Source organism: Mus pahari, chromosome 8 (genome assembly GCF_900095145.1).
Source record: "Mus pahari chromosome 8, PAHARI_EIJ_v1.1, whole genome shotgun sequence".
NCBI classification, from domain to species: Eukaryota; Metazoa; Chordata; class Mammalia; order Rodentia; family Muridae; genus Mus; species Mus pahari.
The window spans coordinates 45771891-45791578 of NC_034597.1; the positions used below are offsets into that span (position 1 = coordinate 45771891).

Consider the following 19688-nt stretch of genomic DNA (forward strand, 5'->3'; position numbering starts at 1 on the left):
CACACACACACACACACACACACACACACACACACACACACACACACACACCTGAAGAAACAAGGTTGGTTCAAATGAAAACAACCCAGAATGTATAGGGAGGGCAGTCTCACTAGGTGGAGGGGAGAACTGCACCCCAAGAATGATACTGGGAGGAAATGGAATTCTAATCATCTGTGAGCAGTTTTTATAACTTCTACCAGGGATTTGGGGCTAAACTTACAGACAACGGAGATTTTCCTCTTGAATGATTTGGGCATCGAACTCTGTATGGAGAAGATAAGGAAGAAAGAGAGAGAGACACCCCACAGAGAGGGGGGAGGAGGTTAAATCAGGCAATCTTAGCATAAATGCCAAAGACACACAGAGACAGAGAGAGAGAGAGACACTGACAGATAGAGACCAAAACAGAAGCAGCAAACGGCAAAAAACGAAGCAGAATCAATGCAAGTTAGAGGAAAATTAAACCAAACGTCACGGGGAAGGTCATCTATGTCACCTCACACCAGTGTATTAGCTTTACCAGAAATAAGATGGGGAGGGGCTTAATAACCTCCAGCTACTTAAGTGGTTTTTGGGTTTTTTGAAACAGGGTCTCACTTTGTAGCTTAGGCTACATCATCAAACTTTTGGTGATCCTCCTGCCTCAGCCTCCCAAGCACTGGGATTACAGACATGAGCCACCATGTCCGGCTCCGTCTTAGCCCTTTCAAGTTGTTGATCATGCCCTCAACTGTACCTAAGGGAATGAGGACACGAAACCCAGTAAGCTTCGCTGAGACCCGGGTAACTGGGTCCTCCCAAGTCCTTCCTTGCCAATTTGAAAGATATGAGGAAAAATCAACTCTCGAGATGGCAACTTCAACAAGCTTCCTGTACTCAGCTCCTAGTCTGACATCTTGACAGGAGGTGGGATACTTGAAGACCACTCAGAGCAACATGAAGGAAAATAATTATACTAGGTTCATTGAAGATGAAGCACCCAAGCCGACAGGTAGCAGAGAGAATTTACAAGGATCTCCTGTGTGAGGAGGCTCTGGTTAAAGGCCGGCTGCCCCAGGAAAAGCTCAGCCTTCCCACCCACCACCCCTATTCCAGCAGGGCCTTAATGCTCCCCCTTCAAACAGGGCTCAAATCCAGGGGCTCTGGCCAAGGACCAAAACCAAAACCAATCCCACAAGACAGATTTGGGCAAGCCTCTTTCCAGACACACAATGGAGTAACGCTACAGACAGAGCAGGGGCATGGGGTGAGGGGCACTTTTAGATTTAGGTGCTTATTTCTGGAAAAACTAAGACCACCCTACCACCCTTCTAAAGGGTAGGGCAGAACCCTCTTAATCTCCTTTTCCCTCCCACCCCCAGCCCCACCTGTGTCATCTAACCAAGTCTCCTTGGTCTGTGTTAAGAGCCAGCCTGACCCCTAGCTAGGTTGCTCATGATGGGTAAGTTAGTGAGAAAAGGAAATAAACAAAAACCAAAAAACAAACAAAAAAACAAAAAAGAAAAAAAAAAAAACCAAAAAACCAAACAAAAAACCTTAATTGAAACAAGAAAAACACGAACCAAATATATAAACCCAACAAAGAAATTAAAAAAATAAATTGTAAAAATGAAAGATTAAAGAAGAAGTAGAAAATAAAAGAATAAACTAGGAATATGACAAATGTTCCAGGTACCATCTCACACCTGGGATCTTCAGTTCAGCCAATCGCACCTCACTGTGTACTGTATCTAGTCAACCGCCGGTCCAATCAGAATGAGCCCTCCCTGCTAGGCGTTGTGCAATTGGTGGGGGGTTGGGTTGGCAAAAAAGGTGGGCGCACGGCGTGGTAGTCAGCGTGGCACTGCCAGAGTCCTCCCAGGGGCGCAGGGGGGGCGGGAGGGAAACGTGTGGGGGGACGCTGCCCAGTTTCCAAGATGTCAAAACAGTTCACTGGCGATGGCCAGCCTCAGCGAGGGGCAGAGGGGGGAATGGGGGTAGAGCATCAGTCCTGGCCCTGTAGGGCATCATCTTGCAGTCCCTGATGAGTGAGCGAGCAGCCTGTGAGCGGCAGGAATGCTCCTTGCCTTTCATGAGGCAGGCAGGACCCTATGTCCACCAGTGGCAAGCTGCAGCAATGCCACCAGCCAACACTTGGGATCCAGGTGACAACTCCAAAGTCCCTTCCTCCTTTGAGTGTAACTGGGGAGAGGTCCTGTCACCGAGCAGGATCATGGAGCCTCTGATGAAGGTAGCCCAGGGGTGGCAGTAGTCAATTTCCCCAGGACCTGGTACACATTCAGCAGCAAGCTCAGAGTATGTCTTCTGGGTTGTCGTTGGCACCTCCTCAGGGACTCCAGCTGAGACAATGGTTCCGGTTGGGTGGATGAGTGAGTCCCTACCTCCAGGGATGGAGGAGAAGCTGGAGCAACCAACATGCTGCTGCCCTTCACCATGGACAACAGGGACCAAAGGAAAGTCCATTTGATGAGCAAGTGGTGACACACGGGCTGGGCTGTCATCAGCTTTAAGTCCCTGGGCACAGACCCTAGACTTCTCTGCAGGGTTCCTAGTCGACAAAGCTTAGGCCACCGGCCCCACTCAAGTGTTTACAAGACGGCACTGTCGTCATAAACATTTGACTCTTAGGTTTCTTGGTCCCTAGATGGGGATCCCAACAGTCTGTAGCAAACAAGGCAACCCACAGTCTTTGATAGGTAAGGGCGTGTGGGCAGGCACCCCAGCACTGGCACAAACTCTTCTTGGGGTGTCCCAAGTAGGGAGATGATTCAAGTCCACCCCTTTCCAAATGCCTTTTGTTTTCAATACAAGTCTCTCCAGAACAGTGCTCTTCTTAGCCCCCTGATGTAAGCAAGACAGGGAGGCAAAAGGGGGCCCATCACAGACGCCCACAGACATGCCCCCTCTGGCCAAGACACCTGGATAGCAGACTCGGCTCTGATTGGGCGGCTCAGTAGCAGCGGGTGGGTCCAGAGGTAGAGGCGGCATCAGCGATTGGCCAGTTGGGCAGGGTTATATTTTACGGGCGGATTACCGTACATGAGGTACTTGGACAAAGTTTTACGGGGAAGAAGGACCTTGTAATAAATAATATTCTGCACATCAAATCACTTTCACCGGCCCCCACCCCCGCAACACACACCAGAGAAAGGCTACACACACGACAGCCCCTCCCACCCTGTAATAATACCACTCCCAAACCCAGCTATTCTATTTCTTTAAGGGTCAAGAAGACTTCGCTGGCTCCAATGGGGGAAGCCTCTTGAATTGGGTACAGGAAAAATGGTAATATATGTGCCAAAAAAACCAAACTAAACCAAAACCTAAGAGGGCCTTCTGGTTCACCCCTTGGGTTTCTAAGAAGCTACACTTCCGTAATTAGACCACTGTGGGGCAGAAGAGCTACAAAAATTCCTCAGCATGGCTGACTCGTAAGAGCCCCAAAGCCCCACTAGGTGGCGTCGAGTGCCATCAAGCTTTTAAAAAGGAGGGAAAGCTCAAGGAGTTAGCTCCACAGAAGCCTCAGCAGCACTTGGGGTTTTTGGGTTTTCTCTTTTCTTTTCTTTCCTTTTCTCCCCCCCCTCTTTTAAAAAGGGACATTAACAGACTTCCAGATTAGGAGCCTGTTCTGTATTACTGCTTCTCATGAGGGGAAGGAAATCAAAGACCTTGCCTGTTATCACAAGGGGCATCCCTTGCTAAACCAGCGAATTCTCCCTTGCCCTACCCTGATCCAAGGATAGCCTTGTCCCCTTTAAGTCATCCCACTGTGTAAGAGGGATGGCTGGGATGGTCTATTCTCCCTAGGCCCACGCTCTGCCCACCCTCCCCAACAGGTGGCTTGGCTAGTTACCTCTTTCTTCTCCTCTTCTTCAGCACCGCCCTCTGGGCGCTCATCACTGCTGACTTGGTCTGCGACAGGCAGAGGAGGCTCAGGTGCCTCGTTTTCAGGTCTGTTCTCACTGGTGTCCATGGTCACGGCCTCCTTCTCTTCACTGACAGGATGGAAGAGATTGAAGGAAAGGGCGGGAGAGAGTGAAGGGGAAGAGAGAGCAAGATGTTAGCTTTGGGGCCAAAAAATCCCAATGGCTCCTTACTTGGGTGGGATCAGACTAGAACTCTGCCACCATGGGAAAGTGGGAATGCTTTCTTTAGGGAAAAAGCACAAATTACAGTGGTCACAGCCACTCAGTACCAGACAGGGCCTTTCTGTGGGTTTCCAGCACTCACAGAGTTCTTAGGCACTAACTTCACAGCTCTCTTGCAGGAAACCAACAGTCTCCTCTGAAAAGTCTTTCAAAAGGGACCTCAATTTGTCTGCAAGGCTGTAGCCTCTCTATTCACTAGCCAAGCATCTTTAATTTACCAAGAACCTAAAGGAAGCCTACTTCCTTTATAAAAAAACAAAAAACTAAAAAATCCAAGACTGGAAAGGGCATACGTGTAGGCAATGATCCCGACCTAATCAAACTGTTAATTAGTTAAGTGCCTGGTGAGCCACAGGGTCTCCAGACACCAGGACCAGAAAGAGTGAGGATAGGGCTGTAAGGGTGCCCACTTCTCTCTCACCCCAGGAAAACCTGAGGAATGGCCCCTTTCACCTGCTCGGAGCAGAGACTGTTCTTACATCTGACTCTTACCCAGTCACTCCCATTGCTCATTCCAACTTCCAAGAGATAAAGAGAGCAGGCCTCCCAAGTCAATACCCTCCCCCACACCAGACAACTCCCCCAAAACATGGAACCCACTCGCTCACAAGTTAGCACTCACTTCAGACAAAGAAATCCAGAAACTCCATCTGATAAACTATCTTCCTACCTTTCTGCCACCATCCCTAACTTCTAACTCTGAAACCCCCAAAAACTAGATTTAAAAAAAAAAAAAAAAAAAAACAAAATCAAAATCAGGATGATCAGGGGTACAAGTGACAGAAAAGGGAAACCAAGCCTCCCCAGGCCAGGAACTAGTACCAGAAAATTCAGCATTCATTCCCACCAGGCTGTGTGACACACAAGAGGTCAGAAAAGCCTCCCCAGTGTAGGCAGGGAGAGATGCAAAGCTGAGGGGGAGGGGGAAGCCAGGAGTGGGCCCCCAGCTAACAGGACCCCATAGAACACGTGATTTTCTGCTTAAATCTTGAAGAAAGGCTTATCAAAAACCCAAACCAAAACAAACAACCTACTGCTCAGAGAGGGCAACTGGGGCCAATTAGAAACGGAGCAGGAAGGACAAAGGGAGAAAGCGGAATGCCTGAAAACAGATCAAAATGAAAGACAGTGCGAGGCATGAGGAAGCTGGGGAGGATGAGGCGGCGGGGCGGGGGGGGGGGGCAGGACACATGGGGATGCGAGCCTCTCACCCTGCTCTGCTGTCTGAGAACATCATTATTTTTTTTCTCCCCCTGGAAGTGCTGTTTATCCCTTTCTGGAATGGAAGAAATAACAAAAACCAAACAAAAAAAATCCTAAAAAAATTAAAACAAAAACCCCGAACCAAACAAACCACCTTCCTTGCCCGGAGCTCCCACCACCTCCTCCCAGCCACCCGATCCAGAGAGAGAAAATCAAGATGCAGCAACTGGGGAATCCAAAAAAATGGTAAATGGAAGGGGAGGTGGTGGTGGAGCGGGGAGGCTAAAATAGATCAGGCGTTTAAGAGATAAGCGTTTAAGTCCTCACGGCAAACCCCGAGTTCGGCTGGACTGGTCTCTCTGGAGGAAGAGGAGGAAGAGGGCCAGGTTGCTGGTAGTAAGCTGACTCTATTGTATTGGCAAAGCGGCAGCGATCAGCCGGAGACATGCAGGGGAGCCATCTTGCCACTTACCCAGCAGCCCGTGTGTGCGGATGGGGGAGGGCCCTGATGCAGCAGGGGAGGGGAAAGAGGGAGGGCGCTGAGTGAGCAAGGTTCTTATCCTCTGGCAGGCCAGGCCTTTCCCTTCTTTTCTCAGGTTACAACAGCTAAGAGGTCTAGTGCTACAGGCCAGGGTGCTCGCTCCCAGTCTTCCAAAGGGCAAAGAAGGGGCCAGGTGGGGAGAGCAGATAGTTACAGCTGCCTGACCGAAGACCGAAAGTAAGTGACGGCAAATGGCAGAGTTGGGAATGAGAAACGATTAAAGCCAAAGCAGGAACATTTTTAAAGATGACCAAAGCTTCTATCTACCCTCAGACATCAAGACAGCATTTTCTTATGTGCCCATCACTGTCCCACCCAGGATAACTAACTCACTGCTCACCTCTGCCAATGATCACGTGGAACCTCTCTCTGTTTTCTAGAAAAGTTGGAGGGAAGTGGATAAGTCTGGGAGAGTTTCTTTTCCAAGTCAGAGGAAAGGGTGGATGTCTCTGAAGAGTTCCCAGTCTTTAATAAGGCCACTCAGCCCCAGGGTGCCTGCCTACACCAATGAGGAGAAGGCAAGGGGACCTTGCAAGGCTAAAGCCTGAAGGCATCCAGGCCAACAGGATGCTGCAGGTGAGAGGTGTTCCTTGGGGCAGGGGAGATGAGGTGAGCTCAGCAGTGAGGCTGGGAGACAAGCAGAGATCAGGCATCATGGCCATCTTCCCCACAGCAGATGTGAGTGTGAAACAAGACCTTAACAAAAGATGCAGTCCTACCTACAACCCAGTGCACGAGAGACTGGGGCACGGGGACTCCTGTTACAAAACACAACAACAACTCCTCAAACCAATCCCTCCAACAACAACAACAACCAGTAACAGCAACAAGGAACTGCTGAGACTCAACAAGCCAACCTGCCGACTGAAATGGCCTAAGCTCCTTTCCTAACAGCAGAACGAACCCTCTTTAGACAGAAATCCAGAGACTCCATCAGATAAACTATTTTCCTACCTTTCTGCCACCATCCCTAACTTCTAATCCTGACACCCACTCCCCAAATACTAGATTAAAAAAAAAAATCAGGGGGCTGGAGGGATGGCTCAACGGTTAAGACCACTGACACCAGAGGTCCTGAGTTCAGTTCCTAGCAACCATCTGCAATGGGATCCGATGCTCTCTTCTGATGTGTCTGACAGTTACAGTATATTCATATAAATAAAATAAATAAATTTTTTAAAAAATAAAATAAAGGTCAGGATGATCAGGGGTACAAGTGACAGAAAAGGGAAACCAAGTCTCTCCAAGCCAGGAACTAGTACCTGAAAATTCAGCATTCCTATCCTGCAGTCTGACGCACAGGTCAGAAAAGCCTCACCCTAGGGGGTGGGTGTGGGAGGGAGGGAGGGGCAGAGAAAGACAGACACAGAGACACAAAGGGGAGGGAGAGGGGGAAAGAAAAGTTTGTATGTAAGAGCTTTTTGTTTTGTTTTGTTGTTTTTGTTTTTTGGGTTTCTTTGTATAGCTCTGGCTGTCCTGGAACTCACTTTGTAGACCAGGCTGGCCTAGAACTCAGAAATCCGCCTGCCTCTGCTTCCTGAGTACTGGGATTAAAGGCGTGGGCCTTTGTAAGAACTTTTGAGAACGGGTCTGTGTGGGTTAGGCCAGCCTTGAACTCGGATTTGCCTGCCTGTGCCTTCAGAGTGCCGGGATTCAGCCAACCTCATTTTGATCAAAGCTTTTAGACAGGAATCAAATTTTCTCTGTGCTGCTTAAAATCCTAAACTAAACTCACATGCCAAAAAGTGTATGCTAAAGTGATGTTTATACATTAAAAGTTTCCTTTTACATAGTGATTCTTGTCTGCTCAAAGTTAAGGCAAGATCTGGTATGGGGGTTAAAAAAGAAGTGAATCCAGGAATGAGACTGGCCCTACCTTTTACAAACTGTGTGATAGTGACCACATCCTCTCCTATACTCTGTCAGTGTTGCTAACAATAATACCCACCTCAGGGACAGTGCTAGCTCTGTGTAGTCTGGATGCTGATGCAAACGGAGTCCAGAGTGTGCAGCAGGAAACGAAGGCACAGGCACTGCAGCTCTTTTTTTACACTTTTTCTTTGCTGGTAAAATATTCAGTGATGGGGATGACAGGTTTTGACAATGCCCTTATCACTCTGAATAATAGATAATCATTAGGTTACCTGCCACCTACCTCCACTCTGCAACGTTCCTCAAGGGTAGACTTGTGCCTTGGTCCCTAGCTCAGACTTTAAGAGGAATAACTATGTATGCACTTCTTAATTCTTGGTGAATTTGAAGCCAGCCTACAAGCCAGGTCTACACAATCAGTTAGTTCCAGGACAGACAGGGATACAGAGAAACCCTATCTTGAAAAATGATAACGAGTAACAGGGTCTCTCAGTAAAACCCGGAACCTGCAACTAGGATGATTCTGCTTTTTTCTGGCTAGCTGGTAATTCCTGACTTGGGGAGGATAGGACTGCAGGTGCAGCACGCCTACCACGTGTACGTGTCCATGGTTCTGGGGATCTCTAGTCCTTACACGTGTTGACAAGCACTTTAACCACAGAGCCTCTCTCAGCCACAAAGCCGTTTTCTGGAAAAGTATTTTGTTTTTCTGTTCTGTTGTTTTTGAGACAGTCTCACTACGTAGGGCCAGCTTGCTAGGTAGAGCAGACTGCCCTGATCTCAGAGATGAGCCTGTCTCAGCCTCCCAGGCACTGGGATCAAAGGTGTGCACCACCACGTCAGATCCCTACATAGCTTTCCCACATTATCCCTCAGAATGTACATCTACTGTTCTAAAGTACTTCCAGCTGTTAAAATACCTCTAGAAGTATTTGTAGGAAGAATTTTTGGTTACAGAATTTTTTTCCTATGGATTTTTTTCCCCACAGTCTCACTACAAAAATGCCTGCTGGAGCTCACTTGGAGCTTAGGATACTTCAAGTCAGTAGCCTTCCTCACGCTGAGATTACCATAAGAACCTCAGGTCAGGCTTTTGCATTTTTCTTTTTCTTTTTCTTTTCTTTTTTTTGAGAAAGGGTCTTATCCCTGGTTGGCCTGGAGCTGGTTATGTAGGCCTTGAGCTCAGAGACCTTCTTGCCTCTATTCCTACTGCTGGGATTAAAGGTGTGTGCCATAACTACCTAGCTATGGCTCTTAAAATAAAATGAACAATCCCATTTTCTCTTTGACTTTCATAACATAGATTTGTGCCTTCTACTTTCCTATACATGTGCATACACACACACACACACACACACACACACACACACACACACACTGCATGTAAAAACAATTTATGAAAAAGAGAGGCTATGAATTTGAAAGAGAGCAAGGAAAGGTATGTGGGAGGTTTCACAGGGGAAAGGGGAAGGGGAAAATGATGTAATTATCTCAAAAAAAAAAAAAAAAAAGGAAAAGAAAAAATAGATTCATTATTTTACATGTACGAGTGTTTTGCCTGCATGCATGTATATGCACAATGTGTGCCTGATGTCCACAGAGGTCAATAGACGGCACTCACATCCCTGGAGCTGGAGTCACATGTGGTTATGAGTCACCATGTGAATGCTGGGAACCAGACCCAGGTCCTCTGCAAGAGGAACCAAGCACTCCTAACCTCTGTGTCGTCTCTCCAGACCCTTCCTTTTCCCTTTGATGGAATTTTACAGGACTCAAGAATTCCTAAGATGCTATTTTCAGAAGACAATAAAGAATCCTTAAAACTGGGCTGGTGAGATGACTCAGCAGGTAAGAGCACCTGACTGCTCTTCCAAAGGTCCTGAGTTCAAATCCCAGCAACCACATGGTGGCTCACAACCATCCACAACGAGATATGACTCCCTCTTCTGGTGTGTCTGAAGATAGCTACAGTATACTTACATATAATAAATAAATAAATCTTAAAAAAAAAAAAAAAGAATCCTTAAAACTATCCCATCTTTTTTAGACAAAGGCACATTTCTCCATTTCATGAGCTCTTGAACAAGTATCTCTGACCTGTCAAGTTGTGCTGGGGACAAGAGAAGAGATAGGGATCCCCACACAAGCCCCCTTCCAACACAGAGCAGCATCGCTTAGAAGGGAAGGACAGAATTACTTAAATATTAACATTATATTACAGTATGAATGATTTAAGAGACACTAATGGAAAAGGTAATTTCTACAGGCACATAAGTTTAAACTTTAGTTAGTACTGAAAGTCCAAAGATGCCAAGGACCCCACATGAAAACTCAGCAAGAAGCACTGACACCTGACACCCTAGGAGCTCAGTTACAAGACAAACATGGAGAGTTTATCAGTTTATCCTTACATACAAATTACTCAGAGTAAGCAAGCTCTGATAATAAACTAGGTTTTTGTTTGTTTAAAATAATGCACCATTCGGGATACTGGCATTAAGTTTCCTGAGGAGCAGCAGATTGCTGTACCGACTTACACAAGTATTCCATTCCTTCTCTCAAGGCATAAAGACAAGGAGGCACAGCATCCAGAGTTTTGAGTTGCTATTGGCTACTAGGCTGTGTATACAGAAGGCTGCTTAGAAAAGGCTGGGTGCAAGAATTAACTGCTGTCTGTGAACAAATGCACCTACTAAAAACCCCCAAAACCTAAAACAAACACTTTTCACTATACAGCCCTGCCCGACCAGGCCATCTTTACATTCACAGAACCCTCACGGCTACCACCACCTCTGCCTGTGTGCTGGGATCCGAGGGGTAAGCCATAACCGGCCTATTTATTACTATTAACCATTTAGAGCACCTCAGACACAATCAGAATCAAAACAGGTTTAACCAACCTATTTAAAATGATTTAGAAATGATCCTTGAAGCAAATTCTAACTTTTTCCTGTTACCATTTTACTGTTGTGTTTTGTAGTTAGGTGATATTGAGATAGGTAGGGAAAACAAGATTTAAGCCACCAATGTTCTGCTTATCTAGTATTTTAAAATGAGCTTACTTTTTAAAAGTTCTAGAGGGCTGCTAGGCTGCTAAGATTGGGAGCGCTGTCAGTCAATCAGTTGAAATATAGAAAAACCAGAAAGATTTCTTTACTAAATTCTCTGTGAGAACAGATATAAGGGCTTAGGCCTTTGAACACATCTTTTTGTTAGGTTGCTGAACAGACTGTCTACCATAGATCAAGGAAGACAATGGACAACTTCAGTATTTGCCCAAGCTTTTACCTTGTCAGAATCAATATGACTGGATTATCTTAGCCATAAAGTGAAGGTCAAAATCACCTCTAGCAGCAAAAAAACAAAAAACAAAAAAAACCTCTGTACATAACTGTAAGCTTCATATATCCCAGAAATGAATGGGAAAAATGCAGGAATAAAGGCCTTTCCAGATGACAAGCTAAGCCCCTCTCTTGCTATGGTTTTACAGACCAACCACTTAAAGGTTGGCAGGAACACTGCAGATACAGGAACAGTCCTCCAAGGTGTCAACGACTTTATTTCTTTTCCTTTCTTTTTCTGGTTGCTGAGACAGGGTTTCTCTGTGTAGCCCTGGCTGTCCTGGAACTTACTCTGTAGACCAGGCTGGCCTCAAACTCAAGAGATCCCCCTTTCTCTGTGCCCAGAGTGCTGGGATTAAAGGTATGCCCCATAACACCAGTCATGAACAACCACTTTAAAACTGCCAGTGTGCAAGGCCACGGACCTTCATGGACAAGGATGGACCCATTATTTTGAATGACATACAAAGGAGCTTTCACCCTTCACCATAGATGGTGTGAGCTGGGGATTTTCAAAAGTCCCTGAAGTTTCACCTCATGGTCCTAGAAGAAAAAAACCTTCCTCAAATGATAACAAACTCGTCTCACAATAGGAGAAAACTAAAACTTTTTCAAAGGGAGCAAGCTTCTGGTGTGTGAATCAAAAAATATAATGGCCACAAGATGGCAGCAGAGGCAAGACTATGAGAAGACCAGCAGAACTACCTCAGTAGAGCACTAAACCATCATTAACCACAAGAAAATGAGACCATGCCATTTGCCCACCACCCCAAACTAGACTTAAAAGACAGCTGGGACCGACCTCTTGTAAGAGTGTGAATGATCAGACTGTTACTCAGAAGGAGGTAATACTGGTAGCAGAATTTAAAAACATACAAGTAGCACTTGGGAGGCAGAGGCAGGCGGATTTCTGAGTTTGAGGCCACCCTGGTCTACAGAGTGAGTTCCAGGACAGCCACGGCTACACAGAGAAAGCCTGTCTCGAAAAAAAACCAAACCAAACCAAACCAAAAAACAAACAAACAAAAAACAACAACAAAAAAAACCCATATAAGTAAATACAGAGCAATAGGACATTTTCCAAAGCAACTTACAATTCCTGATGTTTAAAAGGTAAGCAATCTCACTCTTTCAATACTTAGTTTTTTTTTTCATTTTTCATGAATTTCAGATTTTGAAGCCAGATTCAGAGTAAGTAAATGTTTACAGACAGGGTTTCTCACTGTAGAAGGTCAGCCTTGAAACTTACTATGAAGCCAAGGATGACATCCAATCGTCCTGCCTCCACCGAGTGTGCACTCCATGCCCCTTTTCTTTTCTTTTGGGAGGCAGAGTGTTGGTATCTATCCCAGGCTGTCCTTGAGTTTTCAATGGTTCTGCCTCAGCCTCCACAATACTGGGGTTGGAGGAGAGTACTGGGCCTATGGGTGTGTGCGGGACCCTGTAGTATTCCAGTAACTTAATTTATAATGCAAAGCTCAAAATAATGAGTATTACAAAATTAATCAGACATGAATATTCCTTTTACAAATGAAGTACTAAAAGCTGACAGTAACCCTAAGAACGGTGTCTTAGGAAACCATCTCTGATGCCAGGGCTCCCTACCTGCCTGGTAGGGCTTGCTCTTAACTGGTACCAACTGCTCAGTGAGGTGACAGCCAGCAACCAGGGAAAGGCAAGCTCCCAGGCATTACAATTAGTCTTTGCTTTTGCTTGTTTTGTTCTGAGTCAGGATATTGCTATGTAGTCCAGGCTGGCCCTAAACTCACACTCTGCCTGCCCTAGGCTCCAGTGCAGAGCCACCACGGTCAGGGTTGTGATACGCTTAAAAAAAAAAAAAAATTATTTATTTATTATATGTAAGTGCACTGTAGCTGACTACAGACACACCAGAACAGGGCATCAGATGTCATTATGGACGGTTGTGAGCTACCATATGGTTGCTGGGATTTGAACTCAGGACCTTTGGAAGAGCAGTCAGTGCTCTTAACCACTGAGCCATCTCTCCAGCGCCCCCCCTCCTTTTAAGAGACAGTGTCTCTCTCTGTAGCCCTAGTTGTTCTGTATTTGTTATACAGACAGACTGGCCTCCAACTAGTGGTCTGCCTATCTCTGCCTCCCAAGTGCCGAGATTAAAGGCCGATGCCATTAAGCCTAACCTCTAAAGGACTTGATATGCAGCACTGTTATGGAACTCGCTGACAGGGCTGACTTCAAATCGGTGGCAATTCTCTAGTCTCATCTTCCTGAGCATTCTTGTGATAAGCCTATCGATTGATTTTGCAACAGGTTTTCATCTAGTTGCTGTCAATTTGCCGTGTGCCTGCTGGCATTTAATCCTCTTGCCATAGACCACCATGCCTAGCTTGTAGACCACCACTCTTCATTAGACCGAGTTCTTGGACTCAGCTATGACTAGAACACTGAGTTAGGATTCTGTTTTAAGCATCAGGGTTACACGCAGGTGTTTACTGTTTAAAGCAGTTACCTATTTCAGCTCAAAGATTTCACATGGTTTTTTCTTATGTCCGGATCACCACTTTCCAAACCACCTTAATGTTCTGAAGTTGAGGCCTAACCATAGTGACATTAAAGTCTGGCCTCTCTCTATCCAGGAAACACTTCCTTCATGTTTTAAAAGGAAGTCAGGACTGCTGAGTAAAAGAAACCCTATGGAGCAAAGCCTGGTCCACACTTGCCGTTCCTTGTTATCTCCTTACTTACACAGTGGGATGAGTCCTTTCTGATTCTGCCAGATGAGAGATCTGAATCTCTGAGGTTTGAGGCTGTGTGGCAGCTGGTGGCTCTGCCTCTTCAGCTTCACACTTCTTTGGGCTCCCCTGTTAATAGAGAGCAAAAAAACAAAACAAAGGATTTAATCCTGTTAGAAGCTAGTAAAAGACAGCGCATGACATGCATAGTAGCAGTTTCACATAAGGCCGTCTTTGTTATTTTACAATGTGGAATGGAATGTGACTTAAGATTCTTCCTATATAGTTTGTTTGTTTGTTTGTTTTTTCTAGGTTCTCATTTTGTAGTTCTGGCTGGCTTGGAACTTACTATGCAGATCAGGATAGCCTTGCACCTTACTGATACCCACCCACATACTCCTGCCTCCTGCACGCTGGGATTGAAGATATAAGCCGTAACGCCTGGCTACAGGTGACGACTTGAAGACTCTCTAGGCCGAGGCCTGTAATCTCTGCACTCTGGAGGCTAAGCCATAAGGACGGGCAAGGCATGAACAAGACCCTGGTTTTGGTTTTGGTTTTCTAAACATACGGATTCTCTGAGTGGCTCTGGCCATCCAGAAAATCACTTTGTAGATCAAGCTGACCTTGAATTCAGAGACCTGCCTACCTCTGCCTCCCAAGTGATGAGATTGAAGGTATGAGCCGTCACTAACAGCTCCCATGACCTTTTTTGAGACAGGGTCTTGCTGTGTAGCCCAGACTGGCCCTGAACTCAAAGCAATCCTCCTTAATACTGAGATATAAGCTTGTGCTATTGTGCCTGGCTCTTGAGTTTGGGGAATAAGGTGGTACATGCCTTAAATCCCAGCACTAGGGAGGCAGAGGAGACAGAGCTCTGAGTTTGAGGTCAGCCTGGTCTTCAGTTCCAGGACAGCCAGAGGTACAAAGAGAAACCTTGTCTCAAAACAACCAAACCAAACCAAATAAAGCCTCAAGAAACAGAGTCTCTATTATACAGCTCTGGCTGTCCTGGAACTCACTATTTGTAGACCAGACTGGCCTTGAATCTCAGAGATCTGCCTGCTTCTCAGTGCTGGGATTAAAGGTGTATGCCACCACATCCAGCTTAGAATTCAGTAGCTGACGACCTGAGTTCCATCCCTCACAACCACATAGTGGAAGAACCAAGACTTGGCCTCTGACCCTCATGGACACTCAACAACCCTCCAACAAACAAACAATTTTTTTTTTTTTTTTTTTTTCCCCGAGACAAGGTTTCTCTGTGTAGCCCTGGCTGTCCTGGAACTCACTTTGTAGACCAGGCTGGCCTCGAACTCAGAAATCCGCTTGCCTCTGCCTCCCGAGTGCTGGGATTAAAGGCATGTGCCACCATGCCCGGCACAAACAAACAATTAAGTATTCTCATTTCTTGACTGCTGTCCAGACAGATCTTTGAATATGATGGTGAAGACACTCACTGGTGTACCTGCACACACCTGTAATCCTAGCAGCAAGTGCGAGGCCAAGGCAGAACCATCAGTCTGACACTGGCCTGCAAGATGCTGTCTCAAAAACACTGAACAATGGGACACATCGGCCTACCTGCTCCGGCTGCACCCTTTGGATCCCACGCTGCTGCTCTGGCTCAGCATGGCTCAGATGCCTCCCCCGGACAGAGGCTGAGAACGTGGGAGCCTTCTCCTTTGGTTCAAGGACCTGCAGCTGTGGCCCAGATAGAGCTGCAGCCTCCTGACCACAAGAGGGATCTTTGGTTTCAGTGTAGCTGGTGTTGCTGTCTCTGGAGACTCCAGGGCTCAGAGACTAAAAACACAAAAGCAAACACAAAAGGGAAATTATTTTATACTCAAAGTATTTCAGAAAGATTAGCATGAGTAGATCCTGTATATACAGGAGACCACTAGACTTTTCCCAATTTTGGTGACACAATCCACAGTCTGGGTCTTTTTTTATCTTTTTGATAAAGAGACTTATGTAGCACAAACTTACTGGACTTGATATATAGCCCAGGATGAGCTTGAACTGATCCTTTAGCCTCTACCTCCCCAATGTTGGACGTACAGCTGATTGGGAATGCCTGGTCTTCCTCTAGCTCTCTGTCTTGTGTGTGTACTCCCATTTAAGTGAATACTCTCCAACTACATAATCAACAACTTTACTAAGTTTCATCCAGAGGCTTACACTCGCAAGAAGTTTGTATTGATGAAAAAGGTGTATTCAATATGCTTTGTAATCAAAGGGGTTCATAACGGGCAGGGATCCCAGTGACCACTGCATTGACTCTGTAACGAAGGAGAAGTAACAGTGGAGTCTATAGGACTCTTCTACTCCTGTTAGAAATCATTACAGGTTATTCTGAGTTTCAAAATTACCAGAGACAGGATTCTCCATACTCACTTTTCTGCTGCTGCTTGACGCAGAACGGGAACGAGATCGGGAACGTGACCTGGACTCTGAAGTTGACCTGGAGCCCATCTTGGGTCTCTCATAAGGGTTGGCATGAACTCGTGCTTGGGCTCCATCTCTCTGCTTAGATCTTGGAGATGACTGTGGGCGGGAAGCTGAACTGTCAGGAGATGGAGATCTGGATGGAGAGCTGGAGGATGAAGGGGAGGATGATCTGCTTGAGGATGAGTCGGCTGACTGCTTCAAACTGTGCTCTGGGAAGAGAGTGTGGGAAGCTCTTCTGCCCTCCTCCTGTTCCAAAGATTGTTTCTTCATAGGTTCCTCAGTGATCCCTTTGGCGGGTGCTAACTCCTCTACTGTTAGAGGGAGGGGAGCAGACTTTTCACACTCCATTTCAACACCCTTCTGCGCAGAGTATTCAGGCAGCAAGCTTTTCTGAGCCAGAGGCAGGACACTCTCATCTGACACTCTCCCTGCTGGAGACTCTGCTTTGGTGTCTGTAGTACCTGACAAAGGAGACAGGCTTCTTACCAGCTGCACGGTATGAGGAGACTGTAGTGGCTCCCTGGTTCCAGCATCTGTGTTAGGAGGCGATAACTGAATGAGGACAGGGGGTGCTGGGCCTTCCACTGGCTCCATCTCTTCCTGGACTTGTATATGAGTTGGTGGAGATGATGCTTCCTTGGTAAGTAAAGGTGGGGGTGTTTCCTCTTCACTGACTATCTGTTCTGGCTGCAGCACAACAGGAGCCTTCTCTAGGTCTTCAGGAAGCGGAGGCGGGGAAGGAGACTGGGATTTTTCCTCCAAACCTTGTGAAGATTTTACCTCGTTTTCTTTTTGAGGGAGAGAAACAATTTGTGTCTCTTTCTCTTGTTGCTGTCTGGTCAGATGACTCCTTCTAGCTTCTTCCTGGGATCTAGTAACTCGCCCTCCTTTCTCTGACTCATCCTTTTCCTGGGATCCTATGACTGGGGGTTTCTCATCCACCACCTTTTCTGGTTTTGGTCTGGTCCTCTCTTCCCCTTCTTCATCCTCAAACTGTTTCAGGGTTGGTGCCTCAGCCTCTCTAGATTTCTGTCCCTCATCTACCTCTTCTTCCTCTTCATCATCATCATCTTCTTCTTCCTCTTCTTCCTCCTCCTCTATTTTTAAATTTCGATCTGCTCTGGCCCTCAGGTTTCTAGATGGTGTCTCTTGATCCTCTTCCTCCTCAGCAGCCTGACTGTACTCGGCGAGTTTACCTTTTGCCTGAAAGAAAAGATATACATCTGTTTTGAAGTGAACAGAGGAAAAGCATCTCTCAAGGCACTCTTGGGAAGGAGAACTTCAGCAACTCGGCAGTGGGTGAGAGAGTAACCTCTGTTGAGACAGGCTCAACAAATCAAAGCTGAGCAAACAGGAACCGGGTGAGGAAGCTGCTTCTCATTTGTGGTTTAGCTTCCAATCTCCTAGATTTACTTTATTATTTATGTACATGTGCTATCCTTGTGAGCACAAGTGCCATCAGAGGCAGAAGAGGGCACCGGATTCCTGGGAACTGAAGTTACAGATGGCTGTGAGCTGCCATGTGGGTGCTGGGGCTACAACTTGAGGCTCTGGAAGAGCAGCCAGTGTTGGGACCTGCTAAGCTATTTCTCCAGCCCTGGTTCTAATTTTTTTTTTTTTTTTTTTTAGGTTTTTCGAGACAGGGTTTCTCTGTGTAGCCCTGGCTGTCCTGGAACTCACTCTGTAGACCAGGCTGGCCTCGAACTCAGAAATCCGCTTGCCTCTGCCTCCCGAGTGCTGGGATTAAAGGCGTGCGCCACCACGCCTGGCCTAAATGTTTTTAAGGTTTATTTCATGTGGATGAATACTTTGCTCACATGTATACAGGTGCATCATTTATGTGCCTAGTACGTATCTGAGGTCAGAAGAAGTCACTGAGCTACTGCTCTACAGACCCTGACTTAATTTTAAACTTTTAACAGAATATCTACAAAGTAGAAGGGAGATCTAACCTATTGTTACTTAGCATTTCTTTATCACTTTGGCTCCCCCCCTTTCTCTTTGAGATGCAATAACACACCCTGTTTCTCATCTTCCTTTTCCTTCTCTTTCTTTGAAACAGGGTCTCATGTAGCCCAGGGTGGCCTCAAATGCAGTGAATCAATGTTTCTGTTCCCAGGTGCTGAGAATCAAGTGGCTCTTACCCACTGCTGTCAATTATCCTGAGGCTATACTTCTACACTGTTCTTCCTTAACATTGGCTCATACAGTTTTAATTGAATAATTACGTCACATCTTGTCTTATTACACAGCTAAGAATATAGTCCAGCCTATTGACTTTTATATTTAATTTTAATATTTAAAAGATTCGGTGTGTGTGTGTGTGTGTGTGTAATTCAAGAGGACAACTTGATGGGAGCTATTATTTCCCTTCTGTTGTGAGGATCTCAGAGACTGAAATCGGGTCATCAAGTGCCTTTACTCATTAAGCCCTCACGGTTTTTGTTTTTGTTTTTGTTTTTTGAGACAGGGTTTCTCTGTGTAGCCTTGGCTGTCCTGGAACTCACTCTGTAGATCAGACTGGCCTCGAACTCAGAAATCCGCCTGCTTCTGCCTCCCGAGTGCTGGAATTAAAGGCGTGTGCCACCACACCTGGCCACAGCTAAGTTTTAGAAACCCACATATGTTCATGGCAGCCATAGTAGCATATATCTGTAACTCCAGCATATAGGAAAATCAGATAACAGGATCCAGTGAGACTGTCTCCAAAAAAAAAAGTTAAAAATATATTATTTGATCAAAAGCCTGAAGGCCAGAGCAGATCTAACCCACAAAACAAAAGCGGTGACTGACATTAGAAGATGGCCGCACAGGCCAAGACAGCGACTCTGCCACAGCCTGAGATGCAGAGAGCAGCAGCTGGGCTGGAGGGGTTGGGTTACCTGTCTAACTCTGGATGATCGTCTTTCTCCTTTCCTCGGTTTCTCATCATCAGATTCACCTTTTTCTTCAGAAAAAGAGGAGCTCTTTCCTATCAAAAGAAAGAAAATCAAGTCATATTTGTGACACAAAATCCTTGATTCATGACTTTCTAAAATCCAACCAATCATTGCCTACAAGGTATTGAGTAAAAGAGTTCCACATTTTTTTTCACACACATGCTTGAGGCTACACAAAGGTTCTTTTTAAATAACTCTTGGTATGGGGCTGGAGAGATGGCTCAGCAGTTAAGGGCACTGACTACTCCCAGAGGCCCTGAGTTTAATTCACAGCAGCTGCATGGTGGGTCACAACCATCTGTGAAGCAATCTGATGCCCTCTTCTGGTGTATTCAAAGACAGCTACAGCATACTCACAGACATAAAATAAATTAAAAAAAAAAAACAAAAAAACAAGTCACCTCTTGAAGAATATTTTAATACCTCGACTCAAAAGTAAAGTAACCTCCAGAAACTTCAAACTGCCCAGCAGGGGAACA

The 19688-nt window shown here is 45.9% G+C and overlaps 1 protein-coding gene across 8 annotated transcripts in view; it reads right to left on the reverse strand.

Annotated features, from left to right (window-relative positions):
- Acin1 (apoptotic chromatin condensation inducer 1) overlaps positions 1–19688 on the reverse strand; it is a 46133-nt gene that overhangs the window by 5865 nt on the left and 20580 nt on the right. For 5 of the 8 annotated variants that reach the window (XM_021203673.1, XM_021203672.1, XM_029541958.1 and 2 more), the window contains 6 exons: positions 19153–19241; positions 16217–17473; positions 15404–15622; positions 13833–13948; positions 3857–3998; positions 224–266 (listed from right to left, as the gene is read on the reverse strand). In XM_021203673.1, the coding sequence (XP_021059332.1) occupies positions 224–266; positions 3857–3998; positions 13833–13948; positions 15404–15622; positions 16217–17473; positions 19153–19241 (1866 nt within the window). Of the gene's footprint in view, positions 1–223; positions 267–3856; positions 3999–5362; positions 5468–5681; positions 5836–13832; positions 13949–15403; positions 15623–16216; positions 17474–19152; positions 19242–19688 lie in introns of those variants that run through there. The other 3 variants (XM_021203676.2, XM_029541959.1, XM_021203679.1) reach the window with 3 other exon arrangements.